A 20,389-nucleotide genomic window follows, 5' to 3' on the forward strand; every position below is an offset into this window, starting at 1 on the left:
AGGGGGGGAAGAAAGAAAGCATGTCCTTCACTCCCCTTTTCTCGCCTCGCCCCATTGTATCAACACAGTGATTTGTGTCTGTCTGCTCATCCCAGGCTGAAGCAGAAGAGAGGATGTTTACTGTAGCAAGTGCATTCAGCCTGGAAAAGGAGAATGCCCCCCGCTGAGACGCCTCCAATGGTGTGCACTCAGAGGAAGGGGGGGGGGCATTGCTGGTAAACAAAACTTATCGTCCCTCCTGTGATCCTCACAGGACCCCTCCCTCCCTCCTATCAGAAAAAGGGACAGACAGCTTTGACAACTGGTTATTTTTGCAAATTTTTCCAGGCTTAAAGAGAAGCACTGGAAGAAGGTGAAAAAGTACTTTTTCTAACTTCTAACTCCTAACTTTTTTTTTTTTTTATGTTGGGATAGGAGTGTGCAGGGATCATGTCGGTGGAATTCACAATTTCTCAACCGATGATACCAGACTGACCTCAGGCTTTTCACAAAGATACAACAGGGTATTTAAATGCATCTTCCTGAAAACCGTGGTAGACCGTGGTTGTGTTTTTATAAAAAAAAGTTATCTTTTCACTTTCATATGTCCTTTATTCCTCAGTGGATAGTATAGATGAGTAAAGAGAAGGTTGTCCCCCTGCCAGCCCTCCTTAGATTCCTATAACTGTATGTTAAAAGCCACATCATGAATCTGAATGTTGAGAAATGTGCTCCCGAATGCAGCTAAATGACAGTGATCAGCCTAATGGAGGTGCCGTATTTAAAGGTCAAACATTTCCAACTTTGCCATAACTGCCTCGCTACACATTTGATGTTGATGAAATCGGGAGGGATGAAGTGTCCTTTTTATTGGTTGGTCCCAAAAGTTGTCTACATCAATTTAACTCGATGACGGAGCGAGCTCTCTCCTCTTACTGCTTTACACTCCTGACCTAAAGGATTTAACGACACAGTAACTACTTTTAGAAGTTGTAGCGAGGAGCCCAGGATTCATCTTTTTACGCTTGACAGGATGCAGCTCTGTAAGGCCAGAGGAGCTCAGCCAGGAAGATGAAGCCTGGTGCTTTAAGTAGTCTTGTTTGTTCTGGGAGTGCAGGAAGTGTGTGACAGTGAGGCAGAGCGCTGAGACTGATGGTTTGTTTGTCTTTTCTTGTCTCTGCTCTCCTTCAAGAACCGCTCTTATTCTCACTCTCAGTGCTGAAAATGTTTAAGTGTTTGTAGACAGACACACATGCACATAGCAGTGAGGATATGTGCCACCTGGACTCTCTGTGCTGAATTTGCACAGTGGGGCTGCTTCTCATTTCAGTTTGATTGCAGTGCTTTTTCAATGGAGCAGATGGGGGACAATTTTTTTTTTTTGTTTTTTGGAAGATTTCAGCAGTGTAAACAGTTTGAGGCTACCTCTATTGCGCGCCTTAAATCACACAATAGATATAATGTAGCGTGCAGCAGGATGTATGTCTCAGCTGTTTGAAATGAATGTGAAGTAATAATACTTTAAACACTTCACCCCACACTTATAAAACACAAGCTAGACCACTTACAAGTACTGTAGCAGAGTCACCATATGCTGTTTGGAAGCAGCATGCATTCCCACGACTCAGTGAGCCACACTCCATTGTACCTACACCGCTGTGACGAAAAAGCAATAAAGACACACAAGGAGCAGTGTGTCTGTGCTGTTTTCTGTGTAAGAACTGCGATATTAGACCATTTTCCTCCAGGTTTAGTATCTCTCCCATGATTTATGTACCAAGCCTGGACGACACAGTGTGGGAAGCCATGGGAATAAATCAATCTTTACTGTTCCGGGGTGTGAGACTACCATCACCCAATCATGGAAGACAGTCCGGGATGACTTTTCTACTTTATCTCAGTGATGGGAGACGCACTGAAATAGCATATATGTTCATACAGCTGTTGATGGCGTGACAGATACGGCCTCCTAGATTCTCAGTCGTGTACACAGTAGCGTATTTAAAGCCTCAGCTGTGAATCCTCGGAGTATCAATTTCTCAGTTTCAGCAGAGCCCAGGGACTGTAAACCATTCAGAGGCGATTATTTCTATCACATCTCATCCCTTCTTATTTCTTACTGATCACCTATAAATCCTACACTGGGGACATCTGCGGACATGCTGGCTTTGTTCGGTGCTGACGTGCTGGCACCTTTATTGAGGGATTTCCAAGCTTCTCAGAAATGATAGCGCTTAGATTTGTCATCAAAAACAAACCCTGCCTGTTGTCTGCTGTTTTCCGGAGGTGAATCCAGTGTGGCCTTATAGCAAGACACAGGAAGGAGTAGGCTGGATTAGTTGAGTGTGGGAAAGATGGTAGGAGGAGAAAGAAGGGAATGACAGGTGCTACACATTGAAGAGAGGCGCGCGCGCGCGCGTGCGTGCGTGCGTGCGTGCGTGTGTGTTTTCCAAGGGTACCTGACAGCCTGAGCTCAGCTGGGACTGATTAGTGAAGGGAATTGTTCTCATATGATAGAGAGGAAAGAAAAACAGAAATAATGGAACAAGAGGAAAAAAGAAAGAGGACCGTGAGGTTGTGTTAGTGTGAGGGAGGGAGAGAGAGAGAAAGAGAGAAGGGATGGATGAAAACACAGCACGAGGGGAGAAAGAGTGGTATAAGTGGAGGCTGTAAGTGATGACTGCCCTGCGTCCAGTCTGTTCTGACAGCAGAGGTGAGCCGGCAACACCAGGCCGCTGAAAAATGAAACAGTAAATGGAGCAGCCTGTAATGACGGATCCTATCCAGCCACATTCCAGCCACACCTGCGGGGGGTGGGGTGTGGGATGGGTAGTGTGTGTGTGTGTATGTGTGTGAAAAAGAATAGTGTGTGCAGCTCCTCTTAAGGTTATGCCCTGTCATAATTTGTCCTGATTTGTCAGTATCATTTTCAGTCTCTGAGGAATCCAGGCAGGCCTGTTTGGCAGGCTGGACCACGATGAGGTGAGGTGGTGTAAATAGGTTTTTTAGGGAGAGAGAGGAGGGCCATTCGCTTGATGTATGTTTATAGTAAATTCCTGGCCTGCCAGCACTCTGATCCGTCATTGTTTACAGAGTAGGAGGATGGAGGTGTGGAGGAGGAGGAGGAGGGTGAGGGGGGTAATGGTGTGTAAGGTGAAGCAAAGGTAGCAGGATAGGACACTAAAACAGACATCTGGGTGTGGAAGCAGGGGGATGTTGCCAGAGTGCTGCCCTGCCTCTGCTGACCGCTGCGAGGTCATGACCCCTTCGGTAGAGATTGTGCAGGTTTTATGGCTGTCATCTGTCATTCTGTTATCTTATATTCGCCTTTTGATGATTTCTTTGTTTGTGGAAAGGCTGACAGCCTTCGATTCTTTTGTTTTGTTCCCTTTTGCTAAGTTGAAAAATCTTCCCCCAGAGAAGCAGAGCCTGATCTCCTGTTGGGCCCAAAAAAAATGATTGAGACCAAACCTAATTATTCTCTGTAACTGTGTGTTTCTAACACAACTTGGTCTTTTGATGGAGAGGAGTTCCAGTTTAGTAATTGCAGGTAGGAATCGGGTGTCAACAGTAGTTATTCATATACTTCATATACTTCCTGAAATCTGTTCAGTTGAAATAAAGTAAATAGCCCACAAATCCTTGTTTCACATGCTCTTAATTTGATGATGAGCAAAGTCAATAAATGAAACAAAGGTTGCTTCAATTAAGAGAAAAAAATTCTATCTCAACCCACCACATAAGGTCAGGCCCAATCGGTTGTGGGCTGAGAATCAGATCCTTTGTCTAGACCAGATCAATAGCTCTTACACAAAATTCTGTGTTCCCCCAAAGTTGACCCCTCCACCCACCTTCATCCTCTCCTTGACTAGCTCTGAAGTGTTTGCTCAACAAACACTTAAGATCCCACCAGAGCTGTGCTCAGGTCAGTTGCAGAGGAACTCAACATTTCAACCTATTTGCTTTTCTCTTCTGTGTATCTCCAGCACTCCTAAATCTCAAGAATTTTCTGTCTTTCTTTCTTTCATTTCTCCCTCTACAAGAAATCAATTAATTAAAAAAAAAAAAAAAAAAAAAAGACTTGATGCTTGGGAATACAACTTTGTTACTTTGCCAAATCTTTTTCAGTGCCTTTGAGGCTGTGTGGTACATTTCACCAGAGATGTTCTGAGAGACAAAACTGTAAACAGAAATCAAAGCGATGAGCAAAACTGCCATTCCCAGCTGTGACACACACACACACACACACACACACACACACACACACACACACACACACACACACACACACACACACACACACTCAAATGGAGAGAAAAGTGATGGGGAGAAAACAGCAGAGATGAGGCCAGCGCAGAATTCACACACTCGTCTTAATGTGGTCGTAACCTCGTCATGTCGTCAGACTCATCCAGGTTCTCGTAATCTTGGAAACCCTCCCTCTTGTCCTTTTGTGTTCTACCACCCCACCCCCTTATTTTGTTGTAAGCTTTGACAAACTGTTCTATTTCCTCACTTTTCATTTCTGGGCCAACTACAACTACTCCGTCGTATCGATAGTGAGACAGAAAAACACCCGTGGGTCCGTTGTTGAAACTCCGCCAGCATTCCTCTTTCACACCGCTCCCTCTCTCCATCTGTCCCTCAACCCTCCATCCCCCCGTCAGTGCTTCCTCATAGTGATGAAGCTCATTAGCGCGCCATCTCCGTCAGATGGGGGTGGGGAGGGGGTGGTGGGGTGGGCTGGGGATCACCAACCGTGTTTATATTTAGATACCGGAACACTGCAGGTATGATGTGGTGATTTTTAATGAGGTGTGGAGCAGAGCCTGGATCCTGTCAGTCACACGCAGAGATGGGAGAGCGATGCAGAGTCGGAGAAGTAGCCGCCTAGTTTAGTGTTAATGCTGTAATTAGTTTGGTCTGTCATTTTCTCCATCTGACTCATAAACTCATAACTCCTTCCTCATAATTGAATTAGACAGACTGACTTTTTTTCTTTTCTCGTAACACCTGTCAGGTTTAAGGAGATCCTTTGTGTGACTCATGAATATGTTCAGAGAACATTTTCTTAAGATGTCATTGGGCACCACAAATGGGTCCTACTGATTATTTATTTCTATTTTTTTTACTGATGCGGTTATGCTGCCAAAAATAGCAGTCTGGGCACATATTAAATAACATTACTAAATAAAAAAGAGGATGAAGTAAATTTCTCAGTGCTAAGTAAGAGCAACAGTTTGAACGGAGCAATCTGGAGTAATCTGCCTTATTCTGATGTTTGTATTTTCTTGAAACAAGTGAAACTACTGACCATGTCTTTGGAAAAGGAGGATTTTCAGACGTCATGGTGCAGTTGAATCTGAATTTAGTATAAATGGCTTGTCTGTTTGTTTTAGAACTGACAACTTACAGCCAGTCATCGGTTAATGATTTGGAAATTTTTTGAGTTAATATTAGATTATTCAAGATTGAAATGACCGGTTCTGTGAAATAATATCATTCATTTTCATCCTAGCATTGTGTCAAGATGTTTTGTGTCTCTCTCTCACAGACACTTGGACTGTCACAGGTTAAAACAACATATTACATTTGAAACAAGAGGTTTAACCTCACTGATTTGTAGAAATAATGTAAAAGATAAAATAAAAATTCGTATGCAACTGTGTGCATAGATGTATGAATTTACCGATAGGTTAATGCATTGGGAGGGTTGAATACTACAGACTGACTTTAAGATCTGTGTAAACTTGTTTTGGTCTGAAGTTCTTGTAAGACTGAAGATATTGAGAGTAGAGCAGAGATCAAAAGACAGAAAATTAACTAATTTAATAATCAAATGATTGTTTTAGTCATTTTTTTTAAACAAAAAATACCAAACGTGTGTATATACTAGCTTTTTGGTGATTTTGACACTTTTCTTTTTCATACGGTACTTGATAGTAAATTGAATATGTCTGGGCTTTGGACTGAATAAAACAACATGATGTCACCTTTGGCTGTGGGAAATGATATTTCTTTTCATTTTTCTTTGTCTTCTGATATTGTATAAATGATAAATTGCATAAGAGAGAAATGAATTGTTGGCTGCAGCCGTATCTGAGAGCACAGTTAACAATGTTTGAATGGTTTTTTTTTTTGCCCGATTTACTGTCTGTTGTCCACATTGCAGCTGCTCTCTGCTTGGAGTGAACACTTAACTTTTCAGATATAATAAAAAGTAAATTTTTTCCATGGAGTAACGTCCAAAGAGAATAATGAGTGATTTTTATAAAATGATCTTTTCATAGCCAAATAATGTGTGACCAGCTTTTTTAAATGAGTTTACATTAAGTGATAATAAGAGAGAGAAATGCCCCTGCTTTTTTCCATCTCTCCCCTGAACGCTCCACGCCGAACCAACTCTAACTCACAAATGACAATTTCCCGTGTTCTGTGTGATCGTGACCTCATTTTGTCAGGAAGGACATCAATATTTAATGGCTTTTGAAATCACCCAAAGTGATTAATTATGATGTGTCTCTCCTCTCTTCAGAGCATAGTGGCCAAATACGGCTCTCAGTTTCGGGGAAACTCTCAGCATGATGCCCTCGAGTTCCTCCTCTGGCTTCTGGACAGAGTTCATGAAGATGCCAGTCCTGGCCCCAACAATAACAGCAACAGCAAGACCAAAGCTAATGCCAAGGTGAGTCCACGTCGCTGGTATTTTTTTTTTTTTGCTTTGACTGGTTTAAAATGTGATCAGTGGTTAAGCTCAAGGAACACTTAGAACCCAGGTCCTGCTGTTGCTCGCTTGTTTGGACATTTTAATATCTTTTTGTAACGTAACCTGACTTTATCTTCTGGTCTGAGAGATGTTGCTCTGTTGTGTCTTTGACCCTCTCTGTCTCTGTCTCACACCCACGCACAAACACACACAGAACCTCCATGGATCTCTATCACTTAACTCAATTCTAACAACAAACCCTTCCAATTATGCTTTATGGACTCATTAACAGCATTATTATTATTATTATTATTATTATTATTATTATTATTATTATTATTATAAAACCTGCCTCAGAAGTTCACAGCAGTGCCAAACCATCTCAGAGTGTGGACTCAAAATGAACTCATTCTGTATTACAATCCTCTTCAAGCGTTTTTCTGCTTCATTTTGGTAGATGGAAACATAGTGAGTTTGTGTGTCACCTCTTATTAAATTTGAATAAATACATCAATATTAATGCAGTGTTATCAGAGCAATAATAGTGTATTATCATTGCACAGGCTCTAAAGAATTCACAACTTGAGCCTTTAAATTCCCCAACCCTCCACATTTAACTTTTTTGCAAGACAGCAGATGCCTTTATGCTCCAACTTCAGTTGCAGCAGCGTGTTGTGTGCATCGCCGACCATGGTAATAAGAGTAGTGCATCAGTTTGGGATGCGGTTGCTTGATATGTAAAACTCAGAGTGGCAGACCTCACCGGTGGTCTGCTCTAAGGCCATTCTTCTGTGAGTTGATTGATGCAGCACAACTTCACTTCACATATTTTCACAAAAGAAGACTATTTTCATTGAGCTGCTCCAGCTATGCCAGCAAGCTGGTTCTGTGAAGTCAGCGTTTGCAGTGCTGCTGTGGTTCTTCCACCTGAACTTTCAATGAAACCCACTGGGTCATGGTCTGACTCTGAACCTGTGTGTGCAGTGACACTTGCAATGCCCCCCCCCCCTCCCTCTTTGTCTCTGATGTTGGACATTCACCTTGCAACCTCTCACTTGGAAATGAGCCAGGACTAGACGTGATACGTTGAGAGCAAATGAAGGGCAGACACATAATGATGGAGCTGATTACTTTTTATCATGACTGGAGACTGACGTTAACGCTGGGCAAGAAATAAAAGCCAGTACAATTTGTCCTTTTGTAGATAAATGTACTGGATAGGAATGAAGTCCACAAATATTACTACACTATTACAGGAAATTGCATTGAAGTGATGCTTTGGTTAAATGCAGTCTTTTTTGATTTGTCCTTCTGCTTTGTTCCCTCTGTTTGCTGTTTATTTTCTCTGACAGTCAAATGCTTTCAAACAGTCCTCTCACTGGCTGCTTGTTACGCTGGTTTCTGCACAACACATTAACCAAAACATCTGTTTCTTTGTTGCTGGGATGGTTAATTATCCTTATCATTAGGCTGAAACTTAAAATATGGATTATGATGACGACGCAGTGGTGAGTGTGAGCAAGTTATAATTTAAAACACTAAATCTTCTCTCGTTTCTTTTATGATACAAACACTGTAGTCTCTTTTATTCGTCCACGTTTGTTTACACACACTGGAAATTTGACCACTGCATTTAACCCATCCATGAGAATCGAACACGCACACAGAAGCAGTGACAGTTGGGGGGTTAGGTGCCTTGCTTAAGGGCACATCAGTCATGGATGTTGAGTGACCACCGCCACATTTCTTCCTGCCGGTCCAGGGATTTGGACCGGCGATCTTTTGGTCCCAAGCCTGCCTCTCTAACCTCTAGGACACAGCTGCCTTTACTATGGGCATGTACATAACTGAACCAGCTCTTGACAGATATTCCAAAAGAAAACAGATATTATATCAATGCACATTTATTTTATGTTTTAGTGACTTTCTCAATGTCCCGAAAGACGTTCAGCTCCATATGTGATAACTGTCAAACTGCAGTAGGGCAGGAGTTCTCCAGTAGTTACACATTTTGGTGTGTGTGTGTGCGCACAATATTAAATACTGAATATGAAGACATGCTGTGATCAACTCCCACTGTGACAAAACCCCCTTGTGTTTAATTACATTTGCTAAGTATCATCTTGTAACTCGTCGGCCTGGATTTTGGCGGCACCTGCTGCTGGTTCTTCCTCCAGGTGTCGCCGGGCTGCCAGCTGATGACCTCCAGTCCCATTAGTAAATGTTATGAGCTGAATTGTCAGTGCACTGCCACCCAATGCCGAGCTCCCCCTCTCTGACAGCAGCGCTAATAGAGGCAGCCTTTATGCCACATAAAGAGCTTAGGGCTGTGGCTCTCATTAGGCCGCCAGTGAATCATGGTATCATAAAGCTGGCTTTCCTCCGCCGCTGCTACGAGGCAGAGAAGAAGAAAATCTCAGGCTTTTTCCCACCGGGAGAAACATGTCTGATTTTCTGAAATGAATTGCTCAACTCACCCCCCCCCCCCAATTTCTCGTAAATTGATTTCATTCATGTAGCACAGTGCGCTCATGCTTATACTGCTGATGTAATATGAAAACCTTGGAACTCTAGTTTTGGAAATTACATACGCCTATACGGGTTTAGGAAATCGGGTCACGTCATCTGCGTATGAAACATTTTCAAAATCAGTTAGATGAAAAGCATGAACGCACATAAGCTAATTTGCACATAACGCATTCACTCGCACTTAAGCTGCCCAGTCTGCTGTGTGTTTGCATGCTTCCTTTGCAGGCCACTGCAGTCACGCATACAATACGCTGAAATCAGGTAACATTCAGTTCTTACAGACATGTAACTAGTTTGTCTTTACCTAGATCACCTCCTCTGTGATCAGTGATCAGACTTTGAACATTAAGTCGATCCCTGACACTGACTACCTGTTAGCCTGATATATTTATGGTAAACTCATAAAAGCATCCCAACAACGTGTCATACCCCTTTATTACAGCTGATGTTCCCAATTGGAAAAAATTGAAAAATAAAAAATAAAAAATCAACAGATCAAATCAAGAATGAAAATAATCTTTTCTTTCAGCCCTACAACAAACCATCGCTGCCTTTGTGTCACAACTGAAATTCACGGTTCTGTACAAGCTTTTATAAGCTTTTCTCATGTTCCGTCTTTCCTGTTTCTTTCATAGCCATACAGTGTTTGACCTGTGTCCGACCCAGGTGTTGATAAAGGCTGACTGACATTTGTTGACCCATTCAATGGGGTTTTCAACAAGAACCCCAAATATTGAAATGTTTAGTTACAGGAACCACTTGAAAGTAAAGATAGCCTCTGACTCCTCACTCTTAGCTTTTTCTTTGATAAAAGTATCAAAAGAATCTTTTTTTCAGTGCTTTGCAAAATTCCTTTTCCCTATGCTGATTCACTTAGAAAACTCTTTAAGATGAACAAGGAGACAAAGAAGACTATATGGATCCTTCCACAGAACCTTTACAAGATAAGTGAAGTGAAATCTTTTGGCAGGGCTGAAGGACAAATACTAGAGTAAGATGGAGCGGTGGCTGAGTTGGGCGGTAGAGGGAAATGGAGGCAGGAAAGTGACTTTGACTGCTCGGTCTGTCACCGGAGCCTGGGAAACGGGCATCTGGGATGATACAGGTCATGCTGAGCTGTCAGAAACTTAACAGCGTCAACTGTGTCCCTGTCAGTTTCACAGACATTTTACTGAATGGCACCTCGGCCTGCGGTCGATCCTCACACTTCACCTGACCCACCTAGTCCTCTAAATGTTTCTTATGCAAAGTCCTGTATTTTGTATCGACTTAAGAGACCTGAAAGTGTATATGAAGTTTGTTGCGCGGCTTGAAAAAAATGTGACATCTTCACCCTGTTGAGGACATTTATGTCAAACTGATATTTTGTGATGTAGAATTTTTCCAAGGCCTTTATTTTATTTTATTTTTTTATTTTTTTATACATGAGAGAGAATCTTTAGAATTTTGGTTAAGTTTTCTTCAATACATCTGAGTATTTGACAGGCATGCTGTTGTTAAAGCCTGTTAACAACTGATGTAACCTTCTTGGGAGAACAGCTCTTTGTGTTGTAGTGATGACATTTTTTTTTTTTTTTCCTTTCAACCTGTGCATTACCTGCCTTTTTTGACAGCCCTGTAATGTTGTGACATTTTTGCGCTCTCATTTTTATTTCCATCGTGATTTGTTCTCTGGAGGTGTGTTGAAATTCTCAGAGAACAAGTGTAATGAGTTCCTCTCTGAGCGAGTGCAATATTCATGTTTGTGTCTCACTATATACTTCACTCAAAGCTATACGTAGATTGTCAGTAAAACATGAACATATGTTGTCAATACGCGCCGTTTGGTTTTACTAGTGAATACAGACGTGCATCTTTATCACACTGAGCCGTCTTATGGTTGTGAATATATCCTGAAAAACTTGGGCAATTATTGGACGATCTGAATATGACCAGTTTTCCAGGTTTCTGCCCTCCTGCGAGTTTGAATTGGCTAAGTGGTCTAGAGAATTCATGGGAATTCATTTGGAATCTCATCAGAGAGACAGCCAATCTCTGAGGGTCCCTTTGTACAACCCGCTATTAACTACAGCCTCCAGAATGAGTTAAACCTCTCAGACACAGTGTTAATCAAAAACTGAAAAAAAATGATCGGCATCATAAAGCTTGGATTTATTGCAAAACTGTTGTATTGGAGTGTATGTATATTAGATGGCATTTGTGTACATAAACTGGTAAATAGTGTATTTGCAAAGAAGCAGATTATTGTCGGTCTGTTGTTGTAGTGTGACATGCAGGAGGGTCCAGGAGTGTTATAAACCTTGTCCGCGCAGAACACCTGATCTGCGAGCAGTGCTACCAGTCCCACAGCTTCACCTCGAGAAACATTATGTAACGCAAGACTGTGAACACACACGAAGGCAGCTCAGTAATGTTAATCCTCCCTCCAACAGGACCTCACTAAACTCACTTGGTTTCTCTCTCGCTTCACTGGCACCACATCAGCGGCATTCCTCACCGGCTAACACAAGATCCAATTGGAGTCATGGCTTTGTGCACAATAACGTCTCTCAAATCATCATCATTCTTTTCTCATTGTCAGCGATGGACGAGCAGCGTTACAACAGTTATTTAAATATATAATAGACACAAGCAAGTGCTGAAAAACTCAGATTAGTGTCATCTCCAACGGTTCAAATGCTGCCAAACAGGCAGCTTTTGTCTTCCAGCGAGTGTTGGAAAAAAGAGAGAGGAATAGCTTTAGCTACAAGTGAGAGAGGCCTTTTCCTGACCTGCTGGTTACAGTGCAGAACACAGCTGCCACTGCCTATGAGCCATGGAAGATTACACGATATTAAAGGTCATAATCACACTCAGAACTCGTACATTACACGCTCCCCTTAGGCCTCAGCAGTTCTCAAAATAGTCGGAAGATTGGCTAAACTATCTGCATCTGATATCTCTGGTGAGAAATCCAGCTCAAACCAACATACTCACAACGCGTATTGTCAGAGAGTGGCATAAAATTCCCAGTGTTCATTGAGTGAACACATGGAGCGCAGTTACATTTTTGCCTCAGGCCCTCCATGAGTGGGATTTAGAGCAAGTGCATTTAAAAACTCATCCGTCTCACCCAGTAGCAGGGTAGGAGGTTTGCCAATGCAACACCAGTGCCAAAGCATTATGTATGCATTATTCCATTTTAAATAGTGGTCGGCCTTTCTGCCCCAGGAGGGCTGACTGTGGAGGGATGGAGGAAAAAAAAAAAAATCCCTTGGCCCTCATGCCAAATACATAGACTTTGAAATGGAGTCAGAGGATGTGGTAAAGCGAGCAAGCCCTCTTATCGGCGGGGGCTGAAAGAATGAGTTTGGTAGATCTCCATGCGATTTTTGGCTTGTGTTGTAGCAATCTTCAACCAAGGAATAGACTAGAATGCAGGGATCACGCAGGGGTTTACTTGAAAGCCAGAGGTCATACACAAAAAGTCAGTCAGCGTAGCAAACAATACAGGCAAAAAAAACATGCATTCATACACAACACTCAACTAGCTGGCTGGAATGGTTGACTAACTAGTAGTGCAAAGATAATTTGTCTTATTAGCTGTCGAGACACAGGTTACAGAAAATGGGCAGGAAACGAAACAAAGGCAGGAAGTAAAACAACCACGCATACACAAGGTACACAAGGTAAGCGATTTCAGAATAAAACGGTAAATGACTACAAGCAGGACGTTACTCATATTGTCCAGGGGGGACAGAGAGTAAATGTGGATGAATGAGATAAATCAGCTGACAGGCATCGTATGTTTTATGTAAAAATAAAGTTTAAAACTGCCCTACTTCTCTTAACTAAATCTTTGAGAGAATTGAGAAAAGTTTGATAGGATGTCCTTTACAATGAGTCAGCAAGTGTGTGGGTGTGCAGCCTACAAATACTGTAGTGCGTGGAGTGAGGCGTCACCCCCACAGGTGCATAGTTCTTGGTATAAAGTGGCGGTCTCACCACAAAGTGACAATCACTTGTCCACAGAAAGCAGGTGGGGCTGGAAGCGTAGTAATGTGGTGATGTAGCTGGTGAGCTAATCATTACTTCACTAGCTGTCTAAGCCTGTCTTGTGCTCGTCAGTCATAATGGCTTCATAGCTTCTCTCTATTTTCTCTCGACTGGTCTGTTTACTTTCCCATGGCGCCATTGCTCACTATTTTGTTCAATAAACTGTTGCTGTGTTGTGGAACAGTTTATACTATGATACAATGATATCTTACTCTATTTTGGTCTCCCCGGCTCTCCGTTCCCTCAAAGGTCAGCACTGTCACTGCTTTCATGGAACACCGTGCGGATGAATTTAGCCTCTTCGGGCGGATCCTCTGGTTAGATTGAGTGTAAATGCTAGTGTGACCACCTTGCTTGTGCAAGAGTGTGCTGCACTCCTATAGAACAATAGGGACTTTGAGCAGCGACGGTTGAAGGGACGGCTCAACATGATGCGATGACGTAGAATTTAGAGAGTTAGCAGGTAGCGAAACGTTTTTGTCATACTTGACACTGTCATTTCATTTATATTCAATTATACCATTAGTAGTCTCATGGATTATGAGCATGATGATAATTTGACTGATTTTTCAAGTTTTTTCATAGACAGGTCACCACAAACTGTTGTTAACCTGCCATCCTCTGTGAGTATTAATAAAACCATTACACTGTCCGCGGTGCTGAAGTAACAGACGGATTTATACAAACTCTTCATCTGATATTACATTGTCTCTAAAGCAAATGTCAAGAGCTCTCAGGCCATTTTAAGAGATTAATATTGTAGAAATGTTCAGAACGGCCTCAGTTTCCTGAAATGGCGAAGTAGCCGTTGTTAAATGTTGCTTAGTGATCTTTGATTGCTACTGTTACGGCAACGCATTGGACCTTAGTTGCCGTTTGTTCGCCCTCACCCTTCACTGCCCCCACACCTCCCCCCACCCCTCGCTCTCAGTCTGTCACAGGTTACATCAAAGCGGTGTAACCCCTGCCACAGCTACCACCCCACACACGGCCAGCAACCTGATTTTAACTGCAAGTGACATTTCTGAGATGCCATAAATTCCTCCTGACAGACAGGGAGAGTGAGGGTTCTTGAAAGAGACATCCTGGTGTTTTTTCTTTCTTTCTTTCTTTTTGATGCGTTTTTCAAAGAGGGTTCCTGTTGCAGAAAAGGGGGAAGAATGTTTGATGTTTGAAAAGAAATCATAAAGTATGTTGTTGCTGTGTTGGTCTCAGGTGAGTAGTTAAGGCCTTCACAACGCCCGCTCTCTTTTCAGCACTTATTACATGACATACAAATGTAAGTAAGCAATATGACGTCGATGTTAGGAGCGTGTTTCCGCGAGATTCTATATTTTGTCAGTGTGAAACAGTCTGGACAGAGTGGATGGGGTCAGTTATCGTACCCCTCTATAAAAGGATTTGCACGGGATGGGGCGAGGGGGAGAAACTTGATGGAGATCTCCACTTTTTGAAATATTCCTCAACATATATTTCTGTCTTCTCTTTCTTGCCGTGGCTTCATCCATAATTCACTTTCCCTGTTCAAGAGTCTTTTTTTTTAAGCCCCTTTCCTGACGTAATGTCTCGATCTATCAGCTAGTGAGGGGTGAATGACTGAGTAGGCCTTCTCACTCCTTGTCGCTCTCCCTCCCCGTCCACTCCCTGCAACTCTTACACACACCTCTGCAGAGATATGATATGGATTCTCTAGTCGGGGTTGTGCCGCTGTGTGTATTTGGGATGAAACAAAGATGTTGACTTTGCATTTTTTGTCAGCCCTGTGAATGAAGTTGCTCTGACAGCTCTTTAGCATTCCTTTGTGTCACCTATGAATTGCCAATACGCCTCACCTATATATCGGCGCTTGCGAAAAAGCTCCTGCTCGCTTAGAAACTTGGAACTCGAGACGCCCTTCAACTGTTTAACACTGATTTATGTCTCCACATTTCCCTCTGCCACTTTGTCTCATCCCTTTAGAAATTCACTGAAGCAAATTATAAGAAAAAGACAAAGATAAAAGATATAAAGTGACAGAGATTAAGAAGGCGGGAGAAGGAAACTTGGCTGTCTTTCAGTGTGCTAGCACGCACACAGTAACAAATGCTCACACAGCACGGAGGATGAAACACTGCTCTGTTTTACCTGTGCTTTCTAACCATCTCACTTGAAAAAAACATCTGTATGAATGCAGTATGACAACAAGGGGGAAGTACTCAGAGAGGATGTGAGGAAGGAAGAAAAGACAATTGTAACACGCCGCTGGCCTTATACAGCCAGACCGCAACACAAGTTCCGTTATCACAAGATGTCAAGGTCTGGAAATAAAAACACCAGTATTGATTTCAGCTCAGTCAAAAAACCTTTTGAACAATCTCTTTTTTAACAACCATTGACGACCATTAAAGCTTAAACTTTCATTAACTGATTTTTTTTTTTTTGGACACTTGGGCGCAGCACATCTTGCTACCTTTATAAAATTTATAGGGGAACATGTTAAACAACATGTTAAACAATTACCTATTTACACATTCAGCACACAGAGCAACATTAACATTCTTTTGAATTATATATACTTTTACTACTGTTTACTTTTAATTACACTTATTTCTATCCACCTGATGAATGTCAGTTCAATATTTCACTCTCTGTCTTGCTCAGGTTTGGTCTCCACCAACTCTTGAAGAAAATATTTAGCTTTTTAGCTGCTGAAGGCTTCACTGTGTTCACAGCCCTCCGCTTTGGAGATGACAGTTTTAAGGGAGAGAAAATTGGAAGTATAGACTGATAACAGTGGAGTCAGGGGAGCGGTACCAATCATTTATTGTATTGCCTTCCCGAAATGACATCCATTTCAAGATGATTCAACCTTCCCAGACTACACAGAATGACACAAAAATGGTTGGATGTTGTTGCTCCCAGAGGACTATCCAACCAGAGGAGTCCCAGGCTCGTGACACATAAAACCGGTTCAGGATCGGCTCAAAATATTACAACCCTGCCTTGAAAGCAAATTTAATTAAATCAAAACCACCACACAACTGAAAAAAACACATCTCTTTTAGGAACATCGTTGCCTGTCATGACGATGTCTGCTAAAAGATCCGGATAGACCTGTTCAGCCTAGCAGTGGAAATCACAGAAATCATGCATGACATTTCTTCGCAGGGAACCAAGTAACATAGAGGCAAGTAGAAACCAGAGTAGCCCCAGCTTGTGAGTCGGGAGATCTGAAGTGGAGACCCCCCACCCAGCCGTGGAGCAGCCCAACCCCGCAGAGGAGTGCTGTGACTGAAATGCCATGCTGCGGGGATGTTATGAAAAATTAAATATGTCCTCTCAGGGGGCATAACAGACACAGACAGACACACACACACACACACACACACACACACACACACACACACACACACACACACACACACACACAGATAAACACAGGAGATCCATAAGTGGCAGCAACATTAGCCTAGCAATTGATTCATGCTTAGGAGATGGCAGCGGGTGCATCCTACTGACCACCTCCTGTCCTCTGCAGTTCCCTCGTGTCCTGCTGGTGTCCTTTCCATGTGGGTGTGTGTTCATGTGTGACAGCGGATCAAGAGTTTGCAGGATGAGCTTTTAAAAACCCTTCTTGCATGTATGACAAGAGCAGAAAGAGTTACCCTTGCCTTCTCTCTCTCTCTTCTCTCTGTCTCTCTCTCTCTCTCTGGCCTCCCATCTTACAAAGCAGTGAGCCTCTTTTAGGTGGTGTGTGTGTGTGTGTGTGTGTGTGTGTGTGTGTGTGTGTGTGTGTGTGTGTGTGTGTGTGTGTGTGTGTGTGTGTGTGTGTGTGTGTGTGTGTGTGTGTGTGTGTGTTAATGTTTATTCATACTTCTAGCTCACCTGACCAAAGCACAGTCACTCAAGGTTGCCGTCACAGACACTACCACCAACCTGCAGGTGAACATTTACTGCAAAAGGCTTATAATGAATCTTACTACGTGAATGAAATATTCACGACATTTCTTAGGAAACATTTAATTAAATACATTAATAATTCAAAGGATGTCCTGCTTTAAATAGTTCAAGAACATCTAAAAGATAAACTTCTGTCTATACCAAAAGAAAGAGAGGGAACGAAAGGGAAAGACATGCTGAAAGAAAAGTAGCGAGAGTTTCATGGTAGAGAGGTTCCTCTGTTGAAGATTAGGGTGAATTGAGGACTATGGGAAGTTAATGGAAGTTAGACTTGTACTATAAATGCTGCAGAAAAATCAGCTCTCACATTCTGAGCATAAAAGAGGAGCCTTTTTCTGAAAGAGCTCTGCGCAAATGTCGTATTTAATGACCTTCACGTTGCATAATTTTATATCCTCTTTATTAGGACTGTATTTAAAAAGGTGAAAGAAAAATTTAGGTCCCAGTGGATTGGAAAAGTGTGTATTTGATAGTACAATAGGAGTTTAACGGCCCTGGGGAAAAACAAATCGCTCTCTCTCTCTTTCACACAAACATTCTCATATACAAATTGCATGATAATGTGAGTAAATATCCTGAATTCCTGTGCTTTAAGTCTATACTGTGTGTAGGAAGCAATTGTGAGTGAATGTGTAGCATTGTCTTTCTCTTCGATTCATGACATTTGTCCAACAACTTCTGGTCAGTGAATGTCTCTGAAAACTGATAAAACATAAGAAACGACCGACCATATTACCGATATAAAAATAAACTGAAGGTTGGCAGCAACAAGTATTTTTATATTTTTTGAAAAGGACTGTAGTTTTTCAGTAAATGTTACTCACTAAGGAGTAATTTGTGTATTGGTTGGAGACTATTTACAGCCACAGTTTTGGTGCACTGGTATTTTCAGCAACATTATGGTGTATGTGGGACTGTCTCAAAATAAGCTACAGAGCCCATGTGTGTTGTAATAAAGGCACATATCACCCAGTAAACAGTGTGGCTCATTGATGTGTTTTTAATAGTTATTTGGACAACAGTGGAGCTCTATGGCACAGAGGAATACGTTATGCAGGCTTTGGCTGCACAGAGATAGTAATTGTTAGAAGGATCAACTCATTGTTGGTTTTGGTTTTTCATGGTGTCTGTTGAGAATAAGAAAGATGTAGGATATCACCAGAATTAGCCTTTGATCTAATCTAATCTAATCTTATCTAATCTAATCTAATATAACAATGTAAGGTTTAAAGACTGGCTGTATTCTTTTGAGACTGCAGATTTATTTTACATCATAATTAATTGTGAATTATGTAATTTAGGAAAGATCTAATTCAGGGTGTCAGTTGTAATCGTTGCGTATACATGTACATCAACAATGCACTTTCCCATGACAGCCATCTCTCAGGATGTAACTGTAGTTCTGTTCATGGTGATAAGAAAACTTAATACCTGTCCCAGTTTTTGCGCTCCCACAATTAATTATTGCCTCCACTGCACATTCAACTGCTTTGCTAAAATCCCTGTTGGCTGTTGAATTTACACAGCAGGATTTTTTTTGATGAGGTGGACTGGATGAAAGGTGTAAAATTAGCTCAGAGGATTCAGGTACGAGGTCTCGTGTGGCTTTTGCTGTAATTAATGTGGAGATAAAGATACCCGGTGGCTATTAGCTGCTCACATTGTCACCTTGAGTCTGACAGGCAGGCGGTGAAGATAACCAATCTGCCGCTGATGCAGAGGGATTTCTGTAACATTTTTCACACTTATTATCATCCGTCGTCCTCGGTGTGATCAGTGTTTGGTATCTAGAACTGGTCCTGCTGGTGCCGGTGGAAACTGGAAGGAAGTGTGCTTTTTGTTGGTCGCACTCAGGTAAACAGCCTGTCCTGCATGTTCATTGTTCATTATCGCTTCCACCACACCCACCTTTACAGGCTTATATGGTTGTCTCTTCCTGGTGCCTGCGGGCCTGTTGAACAGGACCGGTGGCTGCGATGCAGTCTGACCTGTTCCTGTCACCTGTTCTCCATTGTTCATCGTAGTCCTCAGAGGCCTGAATTGAAAAGAAAATATTTATATCTCACTCCAGTCAAAGTCATTTAGTTTCATAGTCATAAAATCCAGAGAACAATGAATTAACATTTCAAGACGCTTTTGCTCATTTGCATTTAGTTTTAAACAAACTGATTTGTATTTAAATGAAAAACATTTATGTTAACAAATTTAAGATTAACAAATAAGAATAGCGAGTTTCATAAAATATAGACATTTACACTCTCAGTGTTAATCAGCTTGTTATTTGCAGTGTAGCTCTTTGGGTTGTAGTTGTGTGCGTGGGTGTGTGTGTTGTGTGTGTGTGTGTGTGTGTGTGTGTGTGTGTGTGTGTGTGTGTGTGTTTTCCCTTGGTTTTACTGCAGCTTAAGTGTTAATGTGCCAATGTGGCAGATTGTGCAGAAGGATAAAGGGTTTAAAAAACAGACACAGACCTTGTGCGGCCCAAACCAGAGGCTCTTTAAACAGTAACAGCAGCGTTATGTCTCATGCAAGACAAAGACACAGAAACAGGCTCTATTCACCAAGATCTTAGAAAAGTTTGAGGTGTGTCCTACTTTTCTTTGAAGTGCTTTGTGACACTGTTCGCATGCTGGCAAATACAGTTCCTGATGAGTCGTGTGAAACTCAACGACTCTTGACGGACCTGTTGCTGCTCCCACACTTGCCGCTGCCATTCTATGTGTTGCTGTTATTGTCAGTATGTCTTCCTTCCTTCTTCTTCTTGCCTTACACTAAGAGACTTGTATTGTTATTATGCTGCCCTCAACAGTCCTAGAAAGATCACATCCTCACTACCTCCTAGAAGTACCATTGTTTTTAGATTACCATGTAACCAGAGTCGTGGTCTGGCAGTGCGGCTGACAGTTTTTGTTGAAATTTGTAAAGTCAACCAAACGCAGACCTGATCCTTCCACTGAGGCGTGCTGTGAAACATTTCAGTTGGATCTGATCTTGCCCCTCTTGTCACATCTTAAAAAGAATTCGTGAGGATGTTAATCAGTCTAACAGGTGATCACATTTCACTTAAAAAGTTCTCTGCATATCCTTTGGTATGTGTTCTCTCCCTTTCTTTCCCAGAATGCCAAGCAGAGATAAACAATGCTGGGTTTTTTTTTTTTTTTTTTTTTTCTCTGTCAGGACGAGAGGCTCTGGCACTGGCCGCCT

General features: G+C 42.0%; 1 protein-coding gene across 1 annotated transcript in view; it reads left to right on the forward strand.

Moving 5' to 3' along the window:
• Nucleotides 1-20,389, forward strand: part of usp43a (ubiquitin specific peptidase 43a) — a 101,042-nt gene that overhangs the window by 5,750 nt on the left and 74,903 nt on the right. Inside the window, exon 2 of the mRNA XM_056371375.1 lies at nucleotides 6,515-6,664. Within this exon, the coding sequence (XP_056227350.1) occupies nucleotides 6,515-6,664 (150 nt within the window). The remainder of the gene's footprint in view (nucleotides 1-6,514; nucleotides 6,665-20,389) is intronic.

The sequence above is a fragment of the Seriola aureovittata genome, chromosome 3 (genome assembly GCF_021018895.1).
Source record: "Seriola aureovittata isolate HTS-2021-v1 ecotype China chromosome 3, ASM2101889v1, whole genome shotgun sequence".
Classification (NCBI taxonomy): Eukaryota; Metazoa; Chordata; class Actinopteri; order Carangiformes; family Carangidae; genus Seriola; species Seriola aureovittata.